At 35.9% G+C, this 19,677-nt stretch overlaps 1 protein-coding gene across 5 annotated transcripts; it reads right to left on the bottom strand.

Moving 5' to 3' along the window:
* Nucleotides 1-3,824: 3,824 nt before the first annotated feature.
* Nucleotides 3,825-19,243, bottom strand: LOC139966474 (uncharacterized). Of its 5 annotated transcripts, none has more exons than XM_071969502.1 (7): nucleotides 19,222-19,243; nucleotides 17,739-18,066; nucleotides 16,789-16,916; nucleotides 14,207-14,319; nucleotides 13,062-13,292; nucleotides 11,684-11,864; nucleotides 3,825-8,908 (listed from the first exon to the last, which is right to left on the bottom strand). In XM_071969502.1, the coding sequence occupies exons 2-7, from the start codon at nucleotides 18,032-18,034 to the stop codon at nucleotides 8,733-8,735; spliced, it is 1,125 nt and encodes a 374-aa protein (XP_071825603.1). In that variant the 5' UTR covers nucleotides 18,035-18,066; nucleotides 19,222-19,243; the 3' UTR covers nucleotides 3,825-8,732. The 5 variants fall into 5 exon arrangements, with proteins under 5 accessions (XP_071825603.1, XP_071825599.1, XP_071825600.1 ...); XM_071969498.1 differs by having other exon boundaries at nucleotides 19,115-19,236; XM_071969499.1 differs by lacking the exon at nucleotides 19,222-19,243 and adding an exon at nucleotides 19,115-19,218 and having other exon boundaries at nucleotides 17,739-18,071.
* Nucleotides 19,244-19,677: the final 434 nt, after the last annotated feature.

The raw sequence follows: 19,677 nt of genomic DNA, 5'->3' as shown, positions 1-19,677 counted from the left end.
ACTTTTCTATTATTTTTCGACACTCTTATATTATTTTGAACATATTCGTATTATTTTGGGACATACTTATATATGTTTGGACGTGTTCGTATTAGCTTCACATGTTTATAAAAATTTGGACATGCTCATGTTAATTTGGACATGCTTATATTATTTGGATATTTTGCAATATATAGTGTAACTTAAACGCCAAAATGTTCACTATACAAAATAGAATAGGCAGTTACATTCGACCCTCTTGTATTAGATTTCGACACTCTTTTTTTATATTTTGGACACGCTCATATAATCTTTCGACACTCTTATATTATTTTGGACATGCTCATATTATTTTTCGGATATACCTATGTTAATTTTGACATGTTTATACGAATTTGGACATGCTTATATTTATTGTGGACATGCTTATATTGGTTTTAACATTTTTTATACATAAGGCATTTCCGTAGTCGCCACGTCATTGTTGTTGAGCTACAATTACAAACTAGCTTTTCAGTATGTACGTACGAAGTTACAGCAGAATATTATCACAAACGAGTCATACATGTACTTCAAGTGATACAACAGAAGAGCTTCTTTATTTTATAAGAGTAATGTTAACCCCTAACCCCTGACCCTTCATATGCATATACTGCACACGTAGTATGCCATGGTAAGCTCATTGACAATGACGTGATGATCGCTAAAGGACTTGATCGTTACTAATTTAAGACAAGTAACAAGGACGTTTTATAACGAGACATTGTTTTCTAACACTTAATTGCACCATGTTGGAAGACGACATTGACAAAGACTGAAACGAATTGAAGATAGCGGACAAATCTATGTTAGGCCTATATATATTTATACGAATTGGACTACTATTGTTGAAGACTATACGACAGACGGAGTATAGGACCTCTCTCTTCGTATTACTTTCCCGAGGTTACTTGCGTACAGTAACATGCTCTCCTAAACCTTGTAAAATTCCAATTGTTTTAATTTGAATAAATTCCGGTAAATTTACATAAATACGAGGACAGACTATGGACAACAGACTGTATGAAAACATTTTCAGCTTAAAGCTGGACTCATTATATAAACAGGAACGGTTCCTCGATCTTATTCTTGTAAATCATTTTCTGTAAAGTTTTTACGTTTTTGTTTTTTTTGACAGATGAAAACTTATCTAGCGATCGAATTATATTTGTTTTGACGTATTAATGACGTAATAATGTTTACTAGTGCAGACACTAAAACACTAGCGATATTGTCATGTTATTATGAAGTATATACGTCCTTAGGTTTTGTGTTATATTATCGACTAAAAGTATGTACTATATTTTATTTAAAAAAAGATATCAACCAACAGTCTGCAAATAAATATGACGTCTCTGATATATATAAATATGACGTCACTTATATATATATAATATGACGTAACTTAAATATGACGTAACTTACCATCGAAACGGTTGACAAATGTGTTTACAAAATCAAATTCATTCATGCATGAATATGACCAATTATTAACGGTGTAAGCAGATAAATAGTTGAAAATAATTTATATATCATGCCATTATAACTGCTTCGAAGCATGAAAAGAAAGTGTACAGTTTATAAACAAAGTTGTCACAACTGGGTGTCATCGTTTTCATGATTTTTTCGTGATTAAAATCTGAGTAAGATGTATTTGTCTTATAACAAACCATAGCATACCATGTGTCCTTGCCCTCTCTCTCTATCTCTAGCTTCATAGACCTACCAAACTCCTACAATATAACGTATAGCCTCGCATAATTGTGCGAACAACACGACCAACTTGTTATTGACGATCAACCATTGAAACCTATAGTAAAACTCACCGACCACGCCTCTCTCAGCGTAAGTTCCATGACACGGGATGCAGAATGTTTCATTTCTAGTTAGGATGACATCATGTTTGTCATAGCATATAATTAATACGTCATTAATTAACAGAATCTATGAAAGTTAATCAATTTTAATTCAGTACAGTACACTATAATTGGTATGCTTTTAATTGTCTGATTTGACAAACAAATCAAGCCGGAAGCAGTGGTTCGATAAATTTATTCTTAGTTAACCTCCTGGGTACAAAGTACGCCTACTACCCAAATAAACTAAATGATGGAGTTTTTCCTTCCTATAAAACGAATTAGTTAAAACTCAGTGTGTTACGTTATTTCTTCCTCTTTCATTTGACGTACTTTGAGAAAGGAAATAGAATTGTTTTCATTGTTGTTAATTGTTAGTTTCTGATTTGATTTTTGAACAACGTAAGACGCCATCTTTTTGTGACGGTTGCTGAGTTCCTAAGTGACATTTCCTGGCGGAGAAAAAAATCATACGACGGTTGTTGATTTCTTACGTAGGAAGCGCAACAAATGGGGCCCGCCAAAGAAATATACGGTGGATCTGAAGCGACATCTACAGTCGTCAGAATAATGCAATGTCATTACTAATTAGCATGTTTTTGTAGGGCTGCTATTTCAAAACACACCATTTTCATTTAAGTCTTTACAAAGCCGATACTTGGACAGATGTACAACAATTCCAATAACATACAAATTTGCATATGAGATTCTATCTTTCTCTGTAAACAGAAAAATATAGACAAAACGGATAAATTCGGATAAATTCATGCCAACTGTAATGTTTACAGTAAAAGATACAAAATATTTCGGGCAAACCGCCCTTGTTCAGTTGTATTAATGGAGTGAAAGAAAAACTTTGACCCTATAAATCGGCTGGGATTCTCGCATGGGTGCTCATAATAGACAGGTCCATGTTTAGACCAGTCTCTAAGCTGTAGTATCGATCTCGTTTCTTGGTTGTTTCCAGGCGTAGGAGGCCGGGGGGGGGGGGGGTTCTGCGCCCCCAACCAAATAGTTTTGTGAAAATTCGGGCAATATGCCGAGAGGTTTTCGAGCAACTACTGAAAGAAAATAAATTGCAATGATGTAGCTTAAGGAAATCAATAGTTTAAAAAAATCTCCTTGGTGATTAAAATAAAGTTCTAAGTTTGTCCGACTAAATCGCCATTACTAATGTAAAAGAGAGTTTTGACATAATTGGACCTCCATGCTTTTTCTCCGTCTACATAAGATAGTTCGGTGTTGACAGTAGCATCCCACGGATAATGCGATGTAATAACCGATGCATGCCTATATGATATGTACATTAACATGTTGAACGAGCGCTTAGCGCGCGAAAAATGTTGGTTATATTCTTCGGCAAAGTCGTTACAGCACCCCAAATCAAATTGGGCTCCTATGCTTATGGTTGTTTCTATTTAGCGATGTTCAAAAGTTACCATATAAAATGCTGCATTTAAGATGGACTTAACCATGGCTCGGTAGATTAAAGTGTCCAGCTTTGGGGTTGCCGGGGCTGTTATTACGTATGCTGTGTTTGTGGTTGTTAAATCGAAGTCTGAAATTTGTGCCGGTTTCCCTAATATATGTGGCAAGGGGACAAAGGGTGCAGTAAAGTAAATTAACTACGTTATGAATCGCAGTTGAACTTTCCTGGTTTCAAAATCGTGCCCGTGGCATTGTGGGTAATGGTGGATGACATGCTTACAGACCAAACACTTAGATTTGTTACACGTTTCTTTGCCAGAGGGGGTCGTGTATACCTTGTGGGGGAGGTAGAGAGGTGTGGACGAGGGTCGACTTTAAAATGCAAAAAGGTTTGCTTATCCGTGGGTGTCAATGGCTCCCTCTTCTTTTTCTTTAAGAACGTGAGACACTGCACAACGAAGACGAGTACGTCTTTCAAACCTCGTCATAAAAGAAATTTAGAAAATACACTGATTTGTTTGAACGATGTAACTTTTATATTTGAGCATTTCAGATCATTACTATACATAGCAAAATCCTTGGATAATAATATAAAATAAAACAGACACACGAAGCGATTAACTTAATGAAATACAAGATAGTCGCCACACTAAAGCTGTTAGTCAATTAGAATCACTTCACAGAAGCAATAATTACCCCATCTCTTGATCTAGGTAATTACTCCCCCCCCCCAACCATCCCCCATCAACCGTTGGGAAAAGTGGAAAAAAAAGTGTGCCCCCTAAAAATAGTGTTGACAGCTTCCATCTTGACTGTAACGCGCTTATTTGTTTTTGTAAACCAGTTATTTAACTTTTCTCATATGCAGACAAGCAAGTCTTTAAACTGAAAAAAAAAAGAAAAAAAAAAAGTAAAATGATCTCAGAATTTTGCAACACTATATAAGAATACCTGAGACTGATAACGAAAATATATGAAAAGTCGTACTTTTAAAGTGTCAGATACGTTAACTACGTTAGGCTAATAAGTATATAGTGGCGAGATTAAAGGGAAAGGTGGCAGGGGTGGGGGGGGGGTGGTTGCTTACCTACCTCCATTGTCAGTTGGGGGATTTTTGGAAACTTTAATTATAACACTTCTACGGGTCTGCACACCCTTTTCATCCCAACAAAAAATATTCCAGAGCACTGAATTTTTATTAAGCAGCACACCGTAGCGTTTAGACATTATAATAGAGCTAAGGTATAGTTTAAATATGGCACATAATGTACCATTTATTGTTTACTCTTTTTGTCAGAGGGAGGACCCCCAGATCAACCTACATGGGAGTCACCTTCAACAGCCCCAGGCCCAAACCTCTCCTTATATAAACCCTTCAATGCCTCTGACCCTTCCATAAAGATTCCTGTTCCATTACTACGTCTTTCAGAGAATCTAGAATCCCCCACCCCTCCCCTCTCTATCTTTCAAATCCCGAGCATGTCACTGATAGTTATATTCACAATACAAATGAGATCGTGGTTACAATTCAACTACTTGCTCGATACTCCAATAATTGTCTACATATACAGTATCTTTGTCTCTTTAGTGCACTTTGAAAGTTCAAATAGTGCACTTGACTCCCGCGCTAAACGAGAAACAGACTTTGAAATAACTGACAAAAGTCTGATAGGCAAATGGTCATTAAAATGTTCCATAGAATATTATCTCCCGCCGCATGGGGTGGGCAAACTACCGCAATCAAGGCATATAAAACTCTAGTCTGAAAATGATTCGCCAAAAACTGATTGTTTATGTAATGTACTAATATACTTTATGCCAATATTATTATACTTCACAAGATGTGATCTTCTGAAAACGTCTATGATGACTATGTCATTACGACATCAATTTGGCTAATTCCTTTTCTCTCTCTCTCTTTCTTCTCCACATTTGTCTGGTAATGACAAAGTCATTAAAACCTAATATTTAGCTAATTAGCATTCTTAATGAATTCAGAATATCATTTTAACCCTCAAAATCATTAAAAACATCAGGCGAATTCATAAATGACCGTAGATCTTAAATCTGTAGAAATACCCTTTGTTAACTCAAAAGTAACACTCAATTCTTACTAGATATTCATAATACTGTCACCTAGGAGAAATGGTTCCCCTAATCCTGATCACCTTCATTTTTCAATAATATGCAGCTTTTGAGTGATATCTGAATCGATTCCTGTCATTTCACCTAAGAGTCTCTTTATCACTCGCAGTCATGCCTCGTCTCCAGACTAAAACACTTAAATCATTAGCTCTCATTATTGGCTGCCTTTGGCTTTACTATGACAATAACACTCTAGCCTAGACAAATCAACTGGTATTATCAGTATCAGCTTGTGACAATCAATAGAATAATAACAAATGAGAACCAAAAAAAAAAATCAAATAGGCTTAGTGTTTCTTTCCCATAATCTATATGAACACTTTCAGTAGACTACACATAAGAGTTTCAAGGTTTGATTATTATTACCAGAAAGATATTTGTACTCATGTCAACTAGTTATCAAGCATGCAGATCCTAGCTTTAAGTTTGTGTTTTAGTGATTATGGCCTCTAATTGACCTGAAGTGACCTATGACCTACACAAAAGCCAATAAGGTTATTGAACCCACTCGAGTGGATCTTCAAACCATGTACAAAATTGAAAGACGACGCTGAGCTTTTGAAATTATATTATGTTTAGGTTTTCAGTTGTTGGTCCTCATGTGACCTTTGCCCTTCAAACAAAACAAAAGAGTACTTGTATGCACTAAGTTTGATTAACATATCAACTATTAAGTCCATCTAAGCTTGGCTTACAGTTACTATTGTGTTCAATTTCTTGGGAAGATTTTAACCTATGATGACCTCACATGACCTTTGACCTCTACCAGTTTCTGTAGTATTCTTTAAACTCACCAATGAGGTTCTACAACCAATCAGCTGTTCAACCATTAAGTTATGTTTGTTTACAAGCTGATGTCCCATACACACACACACACATGTCACTCACACATCATCACCATTGGATATTCTTTTTTCTTCCTTCGGTAAGGAAGGACTCAAAAAACAAAAAATGGTATCCATAACCCTAACCTAGTTGTTAGACTCCTTAGAGAACACAGATTGTCAGAACCGTTGTGTTTGAATCCTTTATTTGTGATGCAACTAATACCCATATATTGTTTCAAGCAAATTTTAAGACTTCACATCACAAGAAGGAAGCCTGCAAAATGGTTTATCTTTATTCTTTCCTTTCATGGCAACTTGAAAAAAAAGGAAAAAAAAACTATTTGCCAGTTAGTTCTGGGAATTTTATTTAGCATATGAAAAGACCACGTAGGACAAGTCATGATCTTAAGGCCACTGTATAAGGTTCCTGTTGTAAATTTGATTTGAATACCTGAAGCTAATGGCAAGAATCATCTTAGACGTCAAGTTTATTTCTGTGAACGTCTTGAAAAACAAAATGAAAAAGTGGAGTAATTGAGTCTGATTCTACTCAAAGAATTATTCACCAAACTGAATATTATACGAAACATCAATTCATAAAATTCAACTTTTGTCTCTTTTAAACAGTCAAAGCATAAAAAAAATCATAAATATAAAAATAAAGAGAAAAACAACTAGCAAGTCAAGTTTAATACAGGAATATGATTTTACTTGTTAGAGAAGCTTTTAGCTAATAAACTCTTTAACTTGACATGAAAACTTAAAATCCTGGAAAAGCTCCTGGAGGGGATAATTATGTAAAAAAAAAATAGCATATGTGAAATTCAAAACTATGACATACTTTCCCAGTTCAAACTCTATTACACTACAGTACTACAGTGAGTGTCATTGTGTCTGCCCTTATTGCATATGATAAACAATTCAACTGATTTTTTCATAAAGTAGTTCTTGTGATACCCAATCAAGTATGTTTAACCATGACTTAAAATATGATAAAAAAATTAAGAAATGTATTAAAATGAAAGCCTCACTCTTATTTCAATACTAAATAGTCCATAATTGAAGCTGTTTTAAAAACGATCCTTGTATTATTAGGTAATTAGCCCATTGAAACTACAAATAATATGTTTGATGCAAACATTATAAGTCACATTTTTTGGGGGCAACTTGGGGAGACCAAGAAATGACTTTTCTCTAACCAAAACGGAAGGCCAAACCTATGAAATACAAAAATATTCCTTAGAAAACAATTTTTTTAAATCAAAATGAAATACTTGACTGAAAAGTAACAATCAGAATTCAGAAAGGGCAAAGACCTCAGTTTTCAGTTTTGTTTTTGCAATAGAAGTTTTGAAGGCCCTCAACATTGTCCCATAAACAATTACATACAAGAACTGTAAGAAAATTATGCCTTATGGGGACATAGCAATTTGCTCACTATCACAGAAACTATTCCCTGCTTTTTGGCTAGCACAGCGCTAGTAATAATGACATCACTGGTGCAATGTCTCATTTTAGTGAAAATGTTCTTTTGCTCTATCAAAAAATGACTTCTTTGTATATAGAATTGGAAAAAAACAAAAAGCATGAGCAGGTTCTTTTGATTCCAACCTTCTCTGATATCCTCAGCCTAGCCTTACATGATGTGGAATATTATGAGTAGATTCTATTGATATTTTAAACCTGCAGAACATACTGATAATGCCTGTATATCTCAAGGTATAGGTTTTTAGTTAGTATTTTCTTTCGTTATTCTTCTTCTTCAAGTTGTTCCCAATGGGTGTAATATCAATACTTGCTTATCAATCAAATAAACCTTATTCAAGAAGGGATATATGCTGGATACAACTCAATATATATGTACTATAAAGACACAGATTTCGTCTAGAATTTAGGACAAGTTATCGAGGTAAAAGGGGGTGGGGGGGGGGTGGTGAGGGAGGCACATGGGAACAAATATAATATATATTGAGCCACCAAGGTTGCAGAGGGTAAATTTTATCCTTGCATATATGTACCCAATTTCAATTCACCTCACTTGCCAACCTTCAAAGAGGTTTAATAAGAAAGAAAGGAAAATACCAAAATATTTTACAAAAGAAGTAGTGACATTACAAATATGAACTTAAGTAGAACAAAAGAAAACAAACCGCTGAGGCACAATTGCTTGTGGATAAAGAAGAATTAAAATTCAACAGATTTTCGATGCTTCAGTAATTGCCAAAACTTGGTAATACTTTGGCATTTTAAAGTTGATATAAAGGCAGGTTATGATTTGGTTAGACTACAAGAGTTGAAATCGGGAATAGGACCCTACGGATTATAAGGGGCAAATCACTTTGTTTGTGATCAATGATTCATTGTGTAACCTCACCTTTACATCCACCTTTAGAATACAGGGGTTATGTTCCCGTTCTTCGTTATCTTTGCCATCATGTGATCGGTAGATTTATCATTTTCAGCTTTCTTCTAGCACCATGGCATCATTGACCTTGCCAGAGAGAAGCACTGCCTCTTCATAAGAGGGTAGGTCAGCATCACTACTACTACTACTACTACCTTGGGGTTGAGATGAAACTACGCCATGATGCGGTGAGTCGTTGCTTCTTCTCTCTCCTCTCGCTCGGAGTCTCTCTGCAAAAGACAAGCCAAATCTCAAATGAGGAGCAAACATGTACATTACTTGTGAGTGTGTGTGGCATTGTAAGTAATGCAACATACAACATTGAAACTCATAACACTGGGAGGTGAATCACACCAAATAAAGATAGTCGACTCACTTTCGGTCTTACCCACTTGAAATATCCTTTTCTGACTGTAAACATTTGGACTGCCCTTTCCTTTACAAAAATTAACAATGCCTGACAGTACTCTGACCAACTATAGCTTGTGTAAACATCACAGACACTAGGCTTCATTCATTAAATGGCAAAAGGAAAGAGAAATTTACAACAGAGAAAAACTCACAACTCTTGAAAATTGAAGCAACAAACATTTTTAATAGTTATGTTGAAGGGAAAATCTTAACAAGTGTGACGTGAACAGTTTGTCAGTCATAGAGTGGTACAGTATGAAGCTTACAGGAGAAATTGACACAGGATTGATATTGCAATATCCAGAGAAATTTTGTATCCAATCCAGAGGCTGCTACACTTAAAACTTCCCATAATAAAATGGAAATATTAAATTATACAGGAACTAATAGATCAGAAAATATTGTCCTGCCTATTGTCCATTTGCTATGTTGGGATCTAATAACTGCCCTAGTAGAAAGTAGTCTCTTTATTCAAATCCCCCTCCCCTCCCCGCCACCACCCCCACCCCACCCCCCTCAAAGTTTTGTTTTCTTCCTTTTGGACATCCACTGATTCTATTGTTCCAGAGAATTTTTTGATACCAAAACAAAAGTTGACATTATGGTCGTGAGAGTGTGCAGGACCCTAGGATAGGTAAAGCACAGAGGCCATGTGTCTCTTCATTAACAGCTCAGGGCCATTATATGTCAAATTGTTATACAAGGATCACCTATTGAAACAATATTTGAAACAAACTCTTTGCATATTACATATTATTTCAAAACAAAAACATTTCAAAGGGTCCTCTCCACAGGAAAAGGCAGATGACTTATTTTCATTCCATTTAAATGAAATAATCTCTTCTCTTATTTACCACATGTTATGGTTGTTTTCATCAGAATTATTCTAACTTATATATAACATACTTTCCCCCCTAGGAACCTCAAATTTGTAGCTACCTGCTAGCTATTTTAGCCCCCTCCCCCTCATTTGCTTCATTATTTGTACCTGCAGGCCTAGGTCAAGATAAAAAACATAACAGTCATATTTTTCCCTTCTCTAATCTTCCATCCTGTAGTGAATTATTTTCTTCAACAGAAACCCATTACCTTTTTGACATGGCATACATTCTCAGGTGGCCAAGTTAAGGTACTTAAATGTCAGTTGTTGATCTGAAGTTACTTTGTTTTGTATTGTAAAATGTAATATCAAATTTAGCAACATTAAAGGAGTTAATTCAGTTCACAGCAAAGCTATAATATTCAGGTTGTCTCCATGTATCATGAGGGGGGGGGGGGAGGGAGGGGAAGGCGAGAAAATAATGACATTCAAATCAACTTTTGGTATTGATATAAACAGAAATCCCAACAAAGCTGCATACCATTAAAATCTACAATAATCACCACCCTGGCGAGTCTCATACATATACCAAAATGCTGGATTTTTGGCAAGTTATTCTACGCAGTGCCGGCTTCATGATGTGAATCCTACATGATATAATCGCTGGACTTGAAATGCTTTCTGCACCTTGCATATGCAAAGTGTACCTTGCCATACTCTTATCACAAAGCACCTACTTTTAGCTTCATGTGATCCAATCAACTAAGTTCTAGTAGTGCTCTTGTACAAGATTTTGGTCTGCAGGCGATTAATAATTATCATAATTGGCCCTTTGCCAAGAATATCTGAAAGGGTCCACGGACTAACTGTATAAGTTCTTGGACAGGTATTTCGTATCCTGTTTTGGTTTATGTGCGATAAACACAGGTGCAGCAAACACAATAGAGAATCCATCGACCAACGGTACCAGTTAATTAGCTCAGTCTCGTTAGTAGCAAAAGCTACAAAGACTACTGTTCAACTCCAATTATACATCTTTTTCTGGAACAAACCGTTTGGTAAAAATCACTACAAACTAGCAACCAATGAAAACTTTTGGTCATTCATAAATTGAAAGTCGATGTGTCTATAAATATGTCAACAGAATTCACTTTTCTTAATAAAATTTGAATAAAATATGAATATCCAAGAACACTTCTTTTGTTTTTCTTGCTTGACTTTTTATAAATTACTTTGGGATAGACCACTGTTGTGAACACCATTGAATTTGATTTATAGTCTTTGAAGCAGTCACATGACACCTGAGATAGAAATTAACAAAAAACGAAGGACTTCAGCGTCAGTCACTCCAAGTAATCCACCTTACGATAGGTTTGTGAAGCATTCTCTGCCATTCTCTTTAAATATTAAGTTAACGTGGTAGGAATGTCTGCCCCACAACCTCTATGCACCCAGTTTAAAACCACATCAAGTATCAGATTCTCTTGACTGATTCAAATATCGTTGCTATGCAGTTTTTGAATGGAGTATTTGTAGGGGATATGATATTTCCAGTTTGAAAACTTGGATAATGGAGTTTTCAAAGTGACTTCTTGCACTGTAGTGATGATGAATGGGTTACTTTTTTTACTCCCTCCGAATTTGAGAAAGCTACTGTAAGTTAAGCTAGGCTTAGCTTAACTAACTAAACTAAACTAAGCTAAGCGAAGCTAAACTAATCTAAGCTAAACTTAACTTAACTATCGAGATGACAGTTGTTTTATTTCTGTCGTACCTTCAGTACATCTTCTCCATAATACTTCATAGACCTGGTTCCAGTCCACATTTTCTCCACACAAGATCTCTCTCAGATGAATCACCGCCTCCTCTGCAGTTTCATGGTTCTGAAGATCCCAATAGCTCGACTCGGCTTTGATATTGACTGTGTGGTCATCAACTGTGATCCGTCTGGTCACCTGGAAATGAAAATATAGAGAAGATCACAAACAGGCATTGATAAGCGTGAAGGATTACTCTATAAACTAATAAACCAAGATGGTGGTGCTATAGTCCTGTCAAAGTCTTTATTTTGTTGTTAAGGATATTGATAGGCGTGAAGAATAACTCTATATACTAATATACCAAGATGGCGGTGATATAGTCCTGGCAAAGACTTTATTTTAATATTAAGGGCATTGATAGGCGTGCAGGATAACTCTATATACTAATAAACCAAGATGGCGGTAATATAGTCCTGGCAATGTCTTTATTTTGTTGTTAAGGGCATTGATAGGCGTGCAGGATAACTCTATATACTAATAAACCAAGATGGCGGTGATATAGTCCTGGCAAAATCTCATATTTTGTTGTTATGAAGGTTGAAAGAATCACGTTGGTGACATTTTAATGCAATAACATCTATAACTGGAAATCACTGGGTTCAACCAGAGCATGGTGGAAATACTGTATGTTATATTCATCAGGAAGCAATTTTCAGTTTTCACCGTTTGAATTGACCTTACATATTCCAAATGACAATTGTTCATTGGGTTACTGGATGTGACGTACAAGATACAAATTATTCCAAACAAACACACAATACTGAGAGACAAACCCAAGATGATAACTCACTGATTTACTCCATGAACAAGAAGGGATCTGATTGGCTAATGATAATTAAGGTCCAGTTCCTAGTTATCTCCAAAGTTACCTTATCACAAAAACACAGTGTAATCATTACATGTGGTACAATATGACGCTTTTGAGACTACTTGTTTCGTTCTTGGAAGTAAACAAGGCTTTGCACCAAACGTTAATTTGTGATGTCACAGCATGAACTTTCTCTAGACTTGATTTTTCAACAATTTGGATCCATGTGAGTACACGTCATTCATTGTTATTTTATTAACACAAATGGTACCTGCGACGTCAAAACAATAAAATGAAGCAAAACACATCATTATCTGACTGGAAATTTCATCTTAACTCCCCCTCCCCCCCCCCCTCCTCTCTAAAAATTAATAACTAAGTTAAAAAAAACAACATGCAAAAAGTATCATTTAATGTAAACCCAGGCTGACCACAGTTCTTAATTACAGGCCCGTCAACATGCCAAATGAATTCTTTGAAAACAGAATTCTTTAAAAGAATTCTGAAGTTTGAATAGAACTTACAGTATATGCTGGACACGTTATCAAGCAGCAGGGCAGGCAAAACATCCATATGCAGCAACAGTCGGGTGCCCTGACATCAAACAAACTGTTGTATTCGCTGCAGTTTGTGATGACCAAACTAGCTCCTTCACATCGTAAGAAGAACTCACAACTGTGAGATGTGGTCCATAGTACATGCTCCCTGCAAAGGACTGTCTTCAACCAAGAAGCAATCATGGCGTTAAAGTTCAACTATGGAAACAGAGGAATACAAGTAAAAACAAAACAAAAGGTTAGACCATCTTTGTTTTAAGGATTCAAAAGGGATCTCCCATTGACAGTCAATGTCAAGCATGCATTGAAAAGCAAAATATCCCAGACTACAGTTACCCATCTCAAAATCTTGTTCCCAACATGAAAATATGGTTGATTGAATGTAACGTATTTTGACTGGCTTAACCTGTGACGTCATCACAGCAGTTGTTCTTCAAAAGCTTTACTTACCTGTTATAATGTTCTAGTTGATTTATAATGTTCTTGTTGATTTATCTTTGAAAATTGATACCATTTGGAATGATTACTTTCTCTCAACATTCTCTGTATGTGAGAATTTCGACAAAATGCAACTTTTGGAAAAAATGTTTCATTTTCCTATGTGAATAAATGACTGAAATATTATAACAAAAACACAAAGACATTTTCAGCTGAAATGCCCTGGTGACATCATTCATTCTGCTGTTGCCAGATACAATGATGAAATACCATCAAAATTAGAAAATAAATATTCTTGCTATGCAAAATACTATGAGGGTGTGATTATTGACCTACAGATACAAAGAAACTTTTAGCTAGTTTGCAAAGCAAGTAACTTCATCCACCAGAAAATCCATTTAAGGCCTTTTGTTATGCTTTCCTCAACATGCGTGCAAAAGACATTCTATCAACATTGTCTTATAAAACACCAAAATAAGTTAAAGATAGTGATTTGTTTCAAAGTAAAACCACCAAGTTGGGACACTGTTTTAAAAACCGATCTTTCTCGGAACTCTGCAAAAGCACTCATAGTGACAGTATGAGTATCATGTTTCTATCATATAAAGGTTAGGAACTGTTCATACTGTCAATATGAGTGCTTTGAAGCATGATATGCCAGCCCATATTCTCACCTCTACAGCAAACTGTCTACCATTAGTGATGGACCTCAAACCTCTCTTTAGCCCATCCTCCAACTGTGACTGAATGGATGGATGTTTGGTGTTAATCAGAACCGTAAGATATGCTGCAGAGGTAAAAGGCCAGTAATAGAATGGCGTTTCAATTAAATTGCGACAATAAAACTGATACGTTCATTCTTCAACACTTATGAACTCGAAAATTGTTCACTTAATGAAGATTCTTGATAAACGGGTAATTATTTGATTTCATTTATTTCTAACAATTCAAAAACACAATATACATACAATACAATAACATATAGTGTGAAAGTAACATCATAAAGAAATTGAAATAAAGCAATACAGTATCTGTATGGTAGAGAGAACCAAAAATAAACATAGCTTTTCTGGTTTGGCTCCTGTATACAATAAATATTAATGACATGTTTAATCATGTATAAGCAAATACTAAACAAAGAAGATAATTAAAGAAACATAAAACAAAAACAAGACAAAAAGGTTGAAATAAAAAACGTTTATTACTTCCTCGGTAGTAAAAATTGTAGAAATCATTTACATGATGATTAATGATAAAATTAGAAGGTCTAGAATGGTCCAAGATAAAAGGCTTGTAGTACTCTGTCTTGTGTTTGTGTGAGAACAGCACAAAAAGCAAATGGAAAAACAACAAACAAGCAAAAAAAAATGAAAGGGAAAGAAAAATGCAAATTTGTAAACCCTCATTGAATTCTGTAAGAAAGATTGGCATCACCATCCCCTTACTAATGACATGAAGAGGTGAACAATGCTGGTATAAATGAGAAACTGCAGACTGATCATCAAGCTTACCGTCTTTGTTTTAAGAGATATTACTTTCATGGTAGGGGATGTTAGTGAGAGATCGCACCACTGACAAGAAGCATCCATGACCTAGAAAAATGGAATGAAATGGGAGCATGTAAGATGGCAAATGTGTTGCAGTTTGATAAATACCTGGTGGTGATGAAGACTATATTATATGCAGGAGGTATATATGGTAAAGTCTTAACATCCCTGCTGCATGAATCCTGCATCAATCCATACAGTACATTCACTGTTACACTCTCACCACTTTTAAATGTAGTTTACTGTCAAAAGGAGGCCAAAAAGTAAAGAACACTCTTATTGTGTATGCATCCTTTCAAACCACATGGGAACAAAAAAAACAAAAAACAAATACACAGCCTCAAAATTCACGTTATTTAAAAGCCAGTGGATTTTTACCATTTGCCAGTAGTCAAAGAATGCATTGGCATTTTTTTCTGCCAGTGCAAATTAATGTTCAACTGCGAGTGTGAATTTGAGTTTAGCTAAAAGCTTTTTTTCATGTACCGGCATTTTTCAGCAAGTGGTTAAAAATTGTTAAATTTTAGGCCGGTTTCCAACAATCGTGAAGGGAAGGAAAGCATTTGCCAAGCCGGAACCTGTCAGACGTCATGTACACTTTATACAGGATCTCCAGGTCTAGTTTAGAAGTGTCATGATCCTCTCTGTACTTTTGCCAGATGAATTCACAATATTTCAAAAATGATTTGATAAATAGATGACTTTGCAAAAAAGGATACTAGCAGGATGTAGCTTGATGAGAGAGAGAGAGAGACAAAAAATCACTAGAGATTTCCTTCAATTACGTGACAAGACATTTCACATGAAAACAAATGTGTAAGTAGCAGAATATTCTCCAATTGAGAACACAAATTATAAAAGGTTTGATGCACCTTTCTTATTTTGCTATTAAAAACTGTCATGATCAGATGAGTACTGATTTGTTCAGATGGGGTGTAATTGTCCTGAAGAAATGTAATTTCCTTCCAGAGAATCATTTAGTGTTCAGGTTTTGCATTCTGAAGTTTTGAAAGGCTAGGAAATTGATCTACTATGGCTCCTGTGTACAAAAACTGTTACACATGTTTGCACTTGTATAAGAATTTGCCCAACTTGCATGGTAGTTTGTATTGTGATACCAGATAACTTATTCACTGGGTGGTCTGAAGGGATGTCATTCCTCAGATGGGGTGTAACTGACGTAATGGGTTGTAATTGTGCTGACGGGGTGTGAATTGTTCAGATGAGGTGTAATCATTCTGATCAGGTGCAATTGTTCCGACGAGGTGTAACTGTTCTGATGGGGCGTAACTGTTCTGAATGGGAGTAACTGTTCTGATGGGGCGTAACTGTTTTGATGGAGCGTAACTGTTCTGATGGGGTATAACTTTTCTGATGGGGCGTAACTGTTCTGAAGGGGTGTCACTGTTCTGATGGGGTGTAACTGTTCTGATGGGGTGTAATTGTTCTGAAGGGGTGTAACTGTTCTGATGGGGTATAACTATTCTGATGGGGCGTAACTGTTCTGATGGGATGTAACTTTTCTGAAGGGGTGTCACTGTTCTTATGGGGTGCAACTGTTAGGAAGGGGTGTAACTGTTCTGATGAGGTGTAACTGTTCTGTTTGGGTGTAACTGTTCAGATTAGGTGTAGTTGGTTGGATTTTAGACGAAGTTTCACAGCATGACTATTCACTAAGTCAACATCTGTAAATATTGTGCTAAACTCACCCACTTGAAGATACCACTTGGAATTCCTTTGGGCACGATACATGACTCTCACAACCATCAACAAAGGTCTTGAAATGAGCTGATATGCTAGACCATTCATCTGATTAACTGTTCTCGACATCAAAATTCTGTTGGAAATATAGAAAGTTGATTTAAGGAAAGTTACAAAAATTTTAAAAGCTTGTGATGCCATTATATGAAGTCTTCATTATGTATTTGGTATTCTGCTCATGTTGTTCTACCCAAGCATTTAATTTATAATTTATTAGAATAATAAGTAAACAAGGATTGTCGGGTAAATCAACATCACTGATATTATGCTGACACAAAGAGAATTTCCATGATCATCTGATGTGCAACTTTTACGAATAAAAAAGACAAGACCAAGTGTTTTACTAGCCTACTGTAGATGTGCAATAAACTACTTTCATATAGAGGAATAGCATAACTGGGTTTAAACTGATATATTCTCCTACACAGGCTCTACACAGGCTCTCTAGTGGATAAGCAGTTTGCTAACAGTTTTATTTTATTTTGGCTTTAAACTGGTTAGGATTACACACAGCTAACAGCACCACTTTGGATGCAGAAAATTTTACATCAAACATATATGTTATAACTAATGGTTGCTATAGCACATTAACATATGAAGTTAACATCTATGAGGAAATTATAACGAAATATTTCATCATCAAGACTGTTAACTTTCGTATTTATTGAAGCAATAGCAACAACAGAGGAAACCACTGATCATTCAAAGAACTTCAATTATTAAGTTTTTGGACATAAAAACAGACATTCTTGCATACAGTGGCAGAACAACCTAACCATCTCTCTCATCTGAAATGTGAACTGCTTTCTCTTTAGCACTAGAAACATTTTTCCTTTTAAACTTGAAGCATACGGAAAACAGAGATTAAAAGACGATGATAAAACCAATCATGACTTACCTTCCCCTATTTTCAGGAAAGACCAATCTGTGAGCTTGTAGCATATTGCTTTCAATGCATACTATTATATCATCTGGTTCGGCAGGAGAAATAGAGGCCCTCAGCCGTGGCTCAGAGGGTTGGAGTTGACATGTGAAGGCATCTGGCAGACTCGTGACAAATTCTGACAGAGGACAAATGCGAACTGCCTCTGCTTCATTCATAATTTCAGAGTTAGTCAAAGGTTGATGCAAATCACGAGAGATGGAATCGATTGAGAAACTTTCCTCTAGTTCTTCCATTGTGTTGTTGGCCATTCTTTCATTTTGAATTGTTTCAATACAAAAATCTAAACTTGGGAAAGTAAAATAATTGGAAAGAATTGGAAACTTAGTTTACTGCAATAAATATGCGAACAATGTTAGTAATGAAGTCTTAAATGCATGCGTTGAGATACAAACAAAGTTGCATGTTTAAGAAACTTGTGCATATTAACATGTTAAAGTCCTGAGGAAAAAAACTCAAGGTTCCATCAATATTAAGGATAGACATGCACATCATAAATGTGAGGAGCAAACTGCCCAAAATAGCGACAGAAAATCTCAGTTCATTTTAGGAGGTATCACTATCAGGTATTTGATATGCGCCTTTCTTCCTAAAAAGTGGAAGTGGGGCCCCAGCCCACTAGCCCCAGTCGTCCTTTGCAACTTTAAACATGATATCATCACGTACCAATTATGCAAAGTGAAACCAACTTGAAGTTTATGCATTTCTATATATATGTCACAAAAGTGATGACAAAGATTATGAAGTTTGTGTGTTAGGGGCTACCGTTGGTTACTTGTATTAGTTCAACAGTAACATATATTCATGTCCAAAGTAACTTGAAGAAAGATAACAAATTTCTTGGTTCTATACAAGCTAACTATTGTGCATACCAGTCCACTGCTAGGCCTAGCATTAGGTCCTAGGAGTATACAGGATGTTACTTTTCCGTTAGACCCAACAAGTTGCTCACTTGGAAAGTTATAAATACATAAACCATTCTCGATTAGGCCCATATAACCTCAGGTCCAATTTAAATTGAGAAGTTCATGTAGCCTAAGTCTTGTCATTTCAAACTCTCATGTAGTCCTAAACCACATTACCATACCATGCTACTCCTCATAATAGGTCGAAGTATAATAAGTTTTCTAAGTTCTAACTAAAGTTGGTCCGTTTGTCCTACTGTACAACATAGAGTAGGCCTACGCCTATAATTACTTAGGCCTTAGAGTGTGCAAAAGCCTAGGTAACGTAAAGTTTGGAATAAGGCCAACCTAAAATCTTGGTTTAACTTTAGATAACCATTTGTGTTATTTCAGTTAAGAGATTGTTGAAAAATAAAGTCTATTCACTTGAACGATCGGTTTATATCATCTGTCAAGGTGCACTCAGTAAATACAAACCACCAGAATTTCTGTTACACGGCTGTAAATGTATTGTTATTAATTATACCAAGTACCTGTAGAAGGCCTAGATCGAAATACCGAAGATTTCGGGGAAGATGAGACCCTTGCTCAATTTCGTACAGAATCTTGTGACAAAGTATGACGTCACGTTTCCGGTTCTTGGAGAAGGAAGCCGTAATGTGTACGTACTTGCCAACATGTTACTATCCATGTATCAGGTCGCTAATTGCATAGTATCAACTTCCGGTGTCACTAATTCGTAAATGTGTTTTCTTCTCCTGTAATAGTCTTTGTTCGCTTCAGTTTGTTTACTTTGCAAGCATCAGGTGATTACGTCTAAATGTTGAGTGTTTCATTCCAGAATCTTGGGCGCATATTTTTCTAAAAGTTTCCAACAAGTTAACGAGGGAGTATCTTTGTATCAGCATTAAGTACATGCCACATGCATGGGCGGCGATCCTGGGGGGGGTGGGGGATATATCCCCCTTGAAAATGGGTGGACGGCAGCG

Source organism: Apostichopus japonicus, chromosome 4, assembly GCF_037975245.1.
Source record: "Apostichopus japonicus isolate 1M-3 chromosome 4, ASM3797524v1, whole genome shotgun sequence".
NCBI lineage: Eukaryota > Metazoa > Echinodermata > Holothuroidea > Aspidochirotida > Stichopodidae > Apostichopus > Apostichopus japonicus.
Note: the sequence above shows the minus strand (reverse complement) of the source record. Positions and strands in the feature narration are given on the sequence as shown.

Coding starts and splice junctions, on each gene's coding strand:
- LOC139966474 (XM_071969502.1), bottom strand. CDS start 18,034: ATGGCCAACAACACAATGGAAGAACTAGAGGAAAGTTTCTCAATCGAT. Junction 14,320..16,788: donor CAAGTGGTATCTTCAAGTGG/GTGAGTTTAGCA, acceptor TTACCTCTGCAG/CATATCTTACGGTTCTGATT. Junction 13,293..14,206: donor GTAGACAGTTTGCTGTAGAG/GTGAGAATATGG, acceptor CTGTTTCCATAG/TTGAACTTTAACGCCATGAT.